The sequence below is a fragment of the Triplophysa rosa genome, linkage group LG17, assembly GCF_024868665.1.
Source record: "Triplophysa rosa linkage group LG17, Trosa_1v2, whole genome shotgun sequence".
NCBI classification, from domain to species: domain Eukaryota; kingdom Metazoa; phylum Chordata; class Actinopteri; order Cypriniformes; family Nemacheilidae; genus Triplophysa; species Triplophysa rosa.
Window position 1 is genome coordinate 20,878,919 of NC_079906.1, and position 10,934 is coordinate 20,889,852.

A 10,934-nucleotide genomic window follows, 5' to 3' on the forward strand; every position below is an offset into this window, starting at 1 on the left:
GAATACCGGCCCTGCTCAGCAAAATCTGTGTTACAAAGCCAATATGGAGATGGTCTCCTTCATTCCCAACCTATATATGGATGCATGTGGAGCACTGTTTCTTTAACAGCGCTCTGGAGATTTACAGGGACAAGTTTGGTTCATTCACACAAGTGTAACTCTCCAGCCGAGGAGCCAGACAGACTTCCTACTCATCTACCAAGTTGGCCATGAACCAATGACAACTGCCGCGCTGTACAAGTAACAGCAGGAGATCGACTGAGCCGACTGAGTTTCTAAACTCATAGATGCTCGTGATATCTGTCAGGGAGGAGATAAGATTGTCTTTCCAAAAACAATGCGACGATGATCATGAGAGTTAGATCGCTGGCAGGCTGTTGAAGAGATACACACCCTCTCAGAAATAGACGGATCCAAGTTTTTGCAACACGTTCTTCCCTCACATTCCGACATTTTCCAGTAAAACATCATCATCCAAGGAAAACAGACTCAAGAGAATATGGTTTAAATGATGGTTTCTGTTATTATTTCAACAACAAGATCATCTTGAATCAAAGCGTGCACTGTGTACAAACAAGAAAAAAACGCATTTCAACCTAATCTCCAATATCTCCTGGAAAAACAGTGTAAATATTTCAAGATCAGTCATATTCATATGATCAGACCCGAATGCATTTTAGGGGACACTTTTATAATAACTAGACGAAAACACAAGATTTAAGTTTCTGAGGTACGCTCATTTTGAAACCGTTAAAGGGTAATCCGCTTGTATTCACAAGTCCGTCACACAGACATCCCCACTTTAAATTCTTCCTTCATTACACATTAGATTATTCCTGGTGTCCATCTTTTCTGTCAGATCTCTACAAACACAATCCTGCAGACTACGCCACGATCTGAAAGTGTCTCGTTTCAAGAACAGCATGCACACGTTTACATAACAAAGCTATGTATTTCTCATCAACCTAAATACAGCTGCGGAAAAATTAAGATACCATTTTAGAATATGTAAAATGAACATTTTTGTTTCACTTTGTGAACTACTAACAATATTTCTCCCAAACGTCAAATGAAAATATTGTTTCTATTTTTTATTTATTTGCAGAAATTGAAAACTGGAGAAACAGATCAAAATAACAGAAAAGATGCTCTGTATTCTTTCAAACCTCAAATACGACAAAGAAAACAAGTTCATATTCACTTTTAAGCCATACAACAGTAATATTTGTACATGTATTTAGGAAAAGTTCAAAAAAAAAATTATGGGATAACTTGGATTTTTATCACAGTTTTCATGCGTCTTGTCTTGCTGTCAGTCTTTCACATTGCTGTTGGATGACTTTTTGTCACTCTTGAGGGTTTGATTTAGTTGAAATTCTACAGACACTGGACTGAAATGGCCACAATACATCTAAAAATGCTGATTATGAAAATCTGAAATGGTCTTTTAATCTTTCCACGGCTGTAGATCTAAACACAACTGCCTTGCTAAACAAATGCGATGTCATCGAGTTGCAAAAATGGGACTCCAGCATTCCTGCGCAAAACACGTCACCAGGATGTTGCTTAGGTGTTCTGAAGGGCTTCAGTGTGTTGCTATGTGGTTGCTAGGGTATTGCTAGGGGGTTAGAGCCCACCCATGTCTATGTATCTCTCTTCTCTCTAAACACCTGGGCCTCATTATCAGAAAGTGTGTAAAATATTTCGCCCATTTACCAAAACGTCACCGCTCCGCTCCGTACCCCAGACTTTAATTGGATTGAGTAAATATCCCAAACTGACAGAGCCTCAAGGAGGCACACAAGTACAAACATGCATGCAGCACCAACAGAGGAAAGAGAGACCCCGGACGACAGGGCTCCGCTTCAAGGTCTCCGCTGTTGCCATATCAGCTAGAGAGCAGCGGACCATGTGAACATCATTATGTGCACAGTGAACACCTGACGGCCTGCAGATACCAACACCTTTGCATGTATAACGGAGAGTTGTTTGTTGTATCTGGTAGTAATGCATTTCCTTAATGCATTCTCATAAAGTCATATCATACTCTTTTAGCACGAGGATTACACCGAAATACAAAAACCATCACGCCAAAACAGCGAGCATTGATTTAATGTCAAGCTCCACTTGGAAACAAACATACGTGGTGGCAGGTTAATACATTGTGCCTTTTTGACTGATGATCTCGTCTTTAAACAAATCCATCCAGAGCACAACAGCCGCTCGGCTCAGTCAGTGTTCGGATAAATAAGATGAATGGTGATTTTTTTCAGTAATCATTCGAATGAGCTCCACCTCCTCTTAATATACTTGAAAGGGATTTAACCTCCGCAACAGCACACTTGAATCTTCATCGAGTGATAGCATCTTCAACGGCAATATTTCTTTCATTTTTTAATTAAACGATGAAGTCAAGAGTAGAGTATAGATGACTAATTTGCATCTTGTGTGACCTAAAACCAAGGTCCAAGTCATTAACCAATAAGCATTGTTTATTTTAGTGAAATTGTAGTAACCATGTTTTTAGGCAGATTGTCAACTTAGTTTTACAACAAATACCCTTTTTACACAATAGTTACTGTTGTGAGGACATAGTACATTTGTGGGTACTATAATTCCACTGCAAATCAAATTAATTTTTGTATGGGTTTCTATCTGCATCAGAAACAAATCTATTCTAGATGGACTGTCATTCGAATGAAATGTCATGTGTTGGTCTCAAGTGTTTAGTGGGAGACAATCACTGTAAAAACTATCCAAATAAAGATTGCAAAAATCTCCCGGATTACAATCATCTACATATTCTGTCCTCTAGAAGTAACCAGAGGTTAAGTGTTTAACACAAGGACACAGCAGACATTCATAGATCAATCATCAGAAATTCACCTCTATAGTTGCCTATTTGTATACATCACTGTCACCCTCTCTGTTGTTTCTGGTATCCCTGCACACACAAGTCTCTGATATGGAAAATCAAATGTCATATAGCCTATATTAAGAATGTATATATATAAACCAGACTCACCTATTCTGCGCAGGGCAGGCTGAGGGCTGCTGATGTGGTAGGAGAAGCGCATGGTTTTGAACTGGCTGGAATAGGACGGATCACTGGTTAGATGAGCGCTCTTGGGTCGATTCAGCTGCATGCCTGTCTGCTCAACCCTCACGCAGGCATAAATGACACAGGACTCCAGGGAAAAAAGACAACGAGATGGGGCTTTATATCCTGGGCACAAATAGAAAACATTCACAAGAGTCCAGCGACACCAGACGCGCTTGCGTCCCAACAGTCTCCTCTTCCCGATGCTTTAAACGGTAAATCACGGAGATCAATGTCCCCCGATCAACCGGTGCGGTGTAAATCCTATCCAAAACGCTCCGAGCAATATAAAAAGCCATCAACGATCAAATTAACCAGAAGCACATGTACGACCGAGCCAAGTTTATATCAAGAACTCAAGGGACGCGCAATGACCTTTACGGAAACCACGATATTCCCATTTGTAAACGTATGGTTATCCGAGCAGAGTATGCACTAACAGAAGCGATGACTAACATATGCGTATTAACCGGTTACGCGTCCATAACCGAAGCAACAGAAGTCAAATCTCAACAGACGAATGTTGCATTGCGTTTTCAAAAGAAGCATTAGGTCGAATAACCCAAGTTCTCCTTCTGTTAGTGACATTCCTGTAAATCCATTGACAGTATCGGTTTTAAAGCAAACTTTCCCATCCAATCCTCCTCAAACTTCCGCTTTCCGAACGTAAAATACCGCCGCAGTAAAGATAACCGCGCATTGCCGTTATTATTCCGTCGTATCCTGACGTTTTCCCCCGTTTCCTTTCGGTACAACCGTATCCAGAAATATGCACACTCAGCTGCTTCAAAACAAATCCACATTCGCTTTGTTTCCAAACTCCTCGGAGTGTTTGAACGTCTTCGGAACGGAATCCTCAGAGACAAAGAAGTGTTACAATGTTGCAACGTTCCATTGTTCAAATGTTACAGTTTCGCGCTTGTTTGTTTTCACCGGTTGCTTGTCTATTCTTTTGTAGGACACGACAACGCCAAAGTGTGCTAAAGTGAGAGCCCTCCTCCTCCTGCAGGACATCTGAAACCGCTTCACCCCCTCCATCCCTCTCTCTCTTCCCAAAGTCTGTTTCTCATTTTTTTCCGTCTCCCTTTTCCAAACGGCTCGTGCTTGAAATCTGATGCGAAGGGAAAACTTTCAAAGGATTTTCACGGCCGCCGTTCCTGAAAGAACGCATTTTAGGGGTATTTCCTAATCGCACGAGATGGTTTACATTTAAGAAATTAAACATTTACACCCCATAAAAATATGTGGATTTGGAGGGGCGGTTAAGTAGGCTCGTCCCGTTTGACCTGAATTGCACCAGCAGCTCGAGTACAGGAGTGGATAAAACTTCAGTTGAGTTTTAATGCGAGGTAATTTGACATTTGGGTGGATCTAATTAGGTGTCATTAAGTTAATAGCTCCTCGTGATCTTTCAACTTTTTTTAAACTGTAAACTTCTTTCACACTTCAAAACAGCTCCTTAATAATGAATGAATGATCTTGCAGAAGATATAAATAAATCCCAAAACTCAAAAGAAGATACAAATTAAACATTCTACAAATATATAGAAGACAATGTTAATTTATTTTTTTTGCACTTTGGCATTACAACAATTAAGCACACTTCCCCTCAAATTCAAATTATTACAATGCACCTAGTGTGCACACTTGATTTTACTCTAAAATCAACAAAACATGTAAAATATTAATAAACATTTATAAAAATACATCACAACTGAAAATAATTTTATACATTAGGATAAATGTTTTAAATGTATTGCACTGTGATTATGGGAATTCGGGGGGTGGGAATGTCATGAAAATTACAATGCATAATCTCCAAATGATCCTAACATATGGATCTTTTCTTGTATTCTTTAAGCAAAATCTAATTTATTATTATTGTGGGATAAATCATATTATCACAGTCATATTATATTGAATATTATTTGATTAGCTCTTATTCTGCTCATTCCATACCTTAAATTGGTTTGAATCTGGCTTTAGGTATTTGCCTTTTTCTAGTTTTCCATAAATGACGAAATGGGAAAAACAGCTTCAAAGCGGTGTTTATATAAGTTGAGTTTGTACAGAGTCAGTAGCAGCAGCTGCGGCAGGACTGGGTCTCTTCACAGGTCACTGTGCCTAACACATTTTGGATGTTTATCTCTTCTCCTTAAACATTACTAGAGCATTAATGAGGTATATATATGTTACACAACACATGGTACAACTGTGCGTCCCACACAGGAAGCTGGTTTCTCTACAGCGGCCGACCACAGCTACACTCATTGCCCATTAGATGTCAGTCTTGCTCAGAGTTTCATTTGTATCAATGAGCAGGAGGTACAGACCATTACTGATGATGGTTAAACAGTCAGCTGAATTAAATGCTTCTTTCCACTTAAAAGTGTCACTGAAATTCATTTATTGTATTTGTAAAAACAAAAAAACATGACATCACAACAATGTTCAAGGTTAAAAAGCAGCAAACATTTCAAAAAGTCTTTCAAAGAGTTGTGAACTTTTGGATGATGTGGCCTTTGGATTTTTCTTGGCATACTTGGATCAGAATGGATGGCATTAGGCATACTTGGATCTTATTTCTCTAACCTGTGGACCACACAATGATCTCCGACTTCTAAGGCTATACCTCGGCTGTTAGGGAAGCAATAAAATCTCATTAATACACATACTGTACATCTCTGATCAGAATACAGCTGAACACCAGTAATGTCCTTGTTTGTAACATTCATAACTGCATGAAGAGAAATATTTTCATTCAACAGAGAAGTGCCTAATATAAAGAAAATGGTTTTATTAGTTAAAAAAGAAAATTACTTGAATAAGAAAAATCCTTACTTCATATCATAGTTTTTTTATTTTAAGGCAATTTTAAAATGGCTTTTAGTTTGAATCTTTTTTAAAGGCTGTTTACACCAACGGACGATTGATAGTGATTATGTTATGTTAATTTTAAGCTCATACATGTGTTACAGTTACAAAGACGGATGCAGATGACCTGCTGATGTTTTACGTTTTGCAAAAGGGACACTAAGACGAGAGGAAATGGGAGAAGCTGCGAGTATGTTGTCATCTTAGATCAGTGGCAAAAAAACAAAACAAAACATTTTAAAACGAAATATGTATCGTCCATAGTGTGGACGGCCCCTAACACACTTGGTCAGTGTGAACGCTGTGTATAAATGTGGGTTTCTAAATTTTTTATTTTGTGTTCGACAGGAAAAAAAGGGTTTGGAGAAACATAAAGGTCAATCACGACAGAAGAATTTTACTATTAAAACATTAGTTCAAATGTATTCATGTTGCTTTACAGCACCTGATCATCATCCACCAGCACACTGTACACCACAGCGGCGGACGGCCGCACACGAGACTCTGAAGTGCGTCGCCGGCGTCTCAAGGGTTCTGTGGTACTCTTTGTCTCCAGCGATGGAGAAAAGCTCTCACAATGCTGGGCTAATAACATACAAACACATTTGCATCAGGTTTAGGATTAGAGTAATCTCTGTTCACCAAATGATTATTCAGTTAGGTAAACCATATTACATAAAGATGAACTGCATCATTGTCTATACTCAGGTAGACTCAGGTAGAAAATGCAAATTGATTCCTGCTCAGATGAAAATGTCACACATTAAGAAGCTGTGCTTACTGTCACGAGAGCCCGAGAATGTCGACAGAGCTGAATTCACAACACTAGAGGGATGTAAAATAACTAAACTGCCATCGCTATCTTCCTGCTTGCATTCCCAGCGACTTCGTCTGGTTCTCTTCCATTCATGCACAGATGCCGACAGACATTCTAAAAGACATCAGAAGAAAGATCTACGACAAATTCTAGAGACTTAAAACCCTGTAAATGTTGAGGAATGTGCTCTCCAGGAGACACCTGCTCTCTGGAGGGCCTGCTGAAGGTCAGAGCGAGTCTCCTTAAGCTCTTGCAGAATCTCCAGACTTTCTCTGCCGATGTTCCGATACCGCAGAGCAAAGTAGAGCAGAACGAGACAACCGATTAGAATCATAGCTCTTCTTAGGATTCCAACTAAAAAGGTGATTCTCTCCTGCGCAAAAAGAAAAAGAATCCTGATTGAAATAATTGACAATTCGCAAATGTCTTGAACATTTGTTTTACGAGTGTATGCTTAAAATAATAAAATTAGCTTTCATAATAATAGATTTAACAAATAATACGCTTGCAAAACTTTAAGTGGACCAGACAGTGAAGAAAAATGAACGGGATATATGGGAACTCGTTTAATACTGTTTAAAAAGCATTCCAGCATGCATCTCAACAAGATGGTTGAGAAATTTGTTCGTTTAATATGAAGACAACACTAAGCAGTGTTTTTATACTTACCATCTGTTGATAACCTTCATCCTCATTTTCCAAAACCATCCGACAGATCATCCTTTCCAGATACACATTCAAAGCCACGATTCCGAAAAGAAAAAATCTAAGATGAAAAACATTTACAATTAATTTGTGTAAATGTCAAAATAAAGATAGTTTTGTTTATTTAGATTCTTTTATTTTACAATAATCTCGCATTTAATTGAAAGGCATCATAAGAACAAGATATTAAATTAAATGATGACTATCACTACTACAATTTAAATAGTATAATATTAATATGATATTAGAAACACAACATGAAGAGAAATGCTCACCTGGCACCCGCTGTACGCTGCACAGAGGTCAGAAAAAAAGAGGCAACGATGCCCAGAGCGTTGTAGAAGAGGGAACTGAATGTGTGCGTCTCGGACATGATGAAGCTCTGGAGAAAAGCCACACGGTTAAAGATCTCGGCAAACGCCACCTGCTGCTCCCGAGCAGAATGCCTCATTTCTGCAAACACATCTCTCAGACCTGAAAGCAAGCATTTAAGAACAGTCTGTGTTACTGCACACATGCAAAGAATGAGAGAAACAAGCTACAGACAACACACACTCCAAATTCACATCGCCTCATCTGTACAGCATACGAAACTGCAATTCAATATACTGTGAATAATTCTAGAAAACATATTTGTTTACATTTCTCTGAAATAACAGTAGCTTACTAGCATGCTCTAACACAATCCTAGCTCATAGAGAGCAAGTGTAAACAAAACCTACAATGAAAAGTATGTACATATGTTTTCAAGCATGCTGATATTTTTTAAAGCAATAAATGAAAAGTGACATGGCGGCAAAAGTGTTTCAACTGATGACAGTAAATATACTGACCACATCACAATACTGTGACATTGCATGATACAACAGGACTGGCCTTTGGACAAACACGTGAAAAATTGTATTGCTGAAACCATTTTTACCATCCGTAATTCAAAAGCAAACATCATCCTTCAATATTCTCTCATTTAATTGAAAGCAGCACCTTGTGTTGAGTCCTGCAGCGTGCTCTTTAGCTCTTCTCCATTGCGTAGGATGGTCTCCTGGGACTTGAGCGCCGCGCTTTGGGCTATAACCAGATCTTCTGCCATCCGCTGGGTGGACGTCAACTGCTCCGCCACCCCAGCTGAACTCTCGGTGAGCCTGAGATACACACGAACATTTAGTCTGACGCATATTTCATAGGGACAAGTGGGGTAAGCTATATCGCATTTGACTAAAGTCATCCTTAAGGCAAACAGAACGTAGAAGTGAAACTAATGCTACTTATTATTATTTCAGGATGTCTGTTATAAAAATGCATCAAAGGAAATATAACTTCCACCAAGGATTAATATTAAAATGAAAACAAATGTAGAAAATTTCACCGGACATGTAGAAACTTACTTTGTCATACAAAAACAGTTCATAGCATAAACATATTTACGCTCGTTTTTTTGTATGATTATTAAAAGCTACAATCTTGTGTTGAGACAGTACCTGTGAATGGTGTTTTCTGCTCTGTGTTGCCAGCGTTCACTCTGCAGATAATGACATATACTGTGTGCATGAGTGAAAAACTCAGTGTACGTGCTGAAGGCAACAGGGTCCATGTCCTGTGTGCATGTTTTGACGTCACTATTTTCAGGACACTCTGGAAAAGCACGACCTGACCTGCAACAGACAATTAAACCATGCGTTAAGTCACAATATGCTGTCAAAACCGTGGTGTTTTGCATTGAGGTCTGTGTCTTCACAGAAAAAATGCTAAAGCTGAATAACATAAAATGTGACCCTGGATCACAAAACCAGTCTTAATTAGCACGGGAACATTTTTAGTAAAAGCCCAAAATACATTGTATGGGACAAAATTATCGATTTTTCTTTTATGCCAAAAATCATTAGGATATTAAGTAAAGATCATGTTCCATGAAGATATTTTGTAAATGTCCTACCTTAAATATATAAAAACGTTATTTTTGTGAGTGGATGGTCTGCTTCAGCGCCTCTGATGGACAACTTTAAAGACGATTTTCTCAATGTTTTGATTTTTTTGCACCCTCAGATTCCAGAGTTATAAACGTCTGTATCTCCGCCATATATTGTCCTGTCCTTAACAACTCATACATCAATAGAAAGCTTAATTATTCAGCTTTCGGATGATGTACAAATCTCAATTTTGAAAAATTGACCCATAAGACTGGTTTTGTTGTCCAAGGTCACAAATAAGTACAAATGAAAGGCAAACCGTAAAACTTTGACCCCAATGATGCCACATCCACAAGTGTCTTATTTTTAGCCATATGTCTTATTCAGCCTATATTATGTTAAAATTCTGCATATTGCTGGGACTATGCAAATTACAATTTGATTCTAAGCAGACTTTGTTTAGCTTTAAATGATGAATATAAGGGTAAAATTGTAAATAATTTAGTGCAAAACCTGGTTTCTGAAGCATCATTGACCAGCTCAGTGGGGGTTTATGTTAATTGCAGTAAAAGAAGCAGATATAACCTTTGCAGGTGGCAGTGTGTGAAGGACAGCGCAATTTTGCTCTGCACATCTTCACTGAACTGACTGCAGCTTGACTGTATGTTCTTCAGCGCGAGGGACCAGCACGCGCCATAGCGGGGTTGCGCCGCCAGTTCTCGCGCTCTGAGAAACTCAACGCGGCCTTTATCCTCTAAACTTCTGTCGCTGCTCATTGCACAGACGAGAACAGAGACGCCGAAATATGCAAGTCCAGCGGTCCACATCGTAAGAGCATCTACAGTTGTCCACACAAACGTAATTAAATCAATGTCGCATTTAATTAACGGACGATTCACCAAACACTCACTCAGTTCCCCCCACATTCAGTTAGCTGCCACATTTACCAGGTGTGGGGTGGAGATCTGGGTGGAGTGTGAATGGGTGGGGGTGGTTTCATCATTGGTCCGCAAGGTCATCATAGGTGTGGTCGACTTCATTCGGTAATGTGCGGTCTCCTACACCAAAGTACCGCAAGAGCTGTGATATTGCTGTGCTATTAATCAAATAAGATGAATTAGCGTTATAATAAATGGTTAACATTATGGTATTCATTTATAGAAAATAAATTAAATTCACCTAACTTACGTGGACCATAATCAGTTAGTGAAATATTTATTAATTCAGTTTATTAATTTATTGTTTGTATAGGCTATGTACATTGTTTAAGTTTTTGTACACCATGTTAGTGTACTGTTGTCGTTTTTATGCTTTAAATTAATTAACTAAATGAAATTAAATAAACCAAAATGAAAGTTTCTACACTGTACCATACCTTACCATAAACAAAGTTCCTAAAAAATGTAGATTAAAATGTTAGACTATATAAAAATATAATTTAAGAGATAAATATAATATATGCAACTGTATTTTAGACTCTTAATAGAATTTATTTTAAGTAATTGATTCATTCATAGTATTTGACATAAAT

The 10,934-nt window shown here is 38.4% G+C and overlaps 2 protein-coding genes across 4 annotated transcripts in view; both read right to left on the reverse strand.

Moving 5' to 3' along the window:
- The window catches only part of fgd1 (FYVE, RhoGEF and PH domain containing 1), a 43,030-nt gene extending 38,975 nt beyond the window's left edge, over window positions 1–4,055 (reverse strand). For both annotated transcript variants that reach the window (XM_057355842.1, XM_057355841.1), the window contains exon 1: window positions 3,026–4,055. In XM_057355842.1, coding sequence (XP_057211825.1) covers window positions 3,026–3,146 — 121 coding nt within the window. In that variant the 5' untranslated portion in view covers window positions 3,147–4,055. The remainder of the gene's footprint in view (window positions 1–3,025) is intronic.
- A 1,446-nt stretch (window positions 4,056–5,501) lies between these two features.
- LOC130568592 (uncharacterized) lies at window positions 5,502–10,414 on the reverse strand. 2 transcript variants are annotated; one of them, XM_057357548.1, is made up of 10 exons: window positions 10,351–10,414; window positions 9,989–10,241; window positions 8,975–9,148; window positions 8,481–8,638; window positions 7,772–7,970; window positions 7,461–7,557; window positions 6,993–7,164; window positions 6,756–6,905; window positions 6,420–6,559; window positions 5,502–5,737 (listed from the first exon to the last, which is right to left on the reverse strand). In XM_057357548.1, exons 2-10 carry the CDS (start codon window positions 10,228–10,230, stop codon window positions 5,663–5,665), a joined length of 1,407 nt encoding a protein of 468 aa, XP_057213531.1. In that variant the 5' UTR covers window positions 10,231–10,241; window positions 10,351–10,414; the 3' UTR covers window positions 5,502–5,662. The 2 variants fall into 2 exon arrangements, with proteins under 2 accessions (XP_057213531.1, XP_057213528.1); XM_057357545.1 differs by lacking the exon at window positions 10,351–10,414 and having other exon boundaries at window positions 9,989–10,317.
- Between the last annotated feature and the right edge of the window lie 520 nt (window positions 10,415–10,934).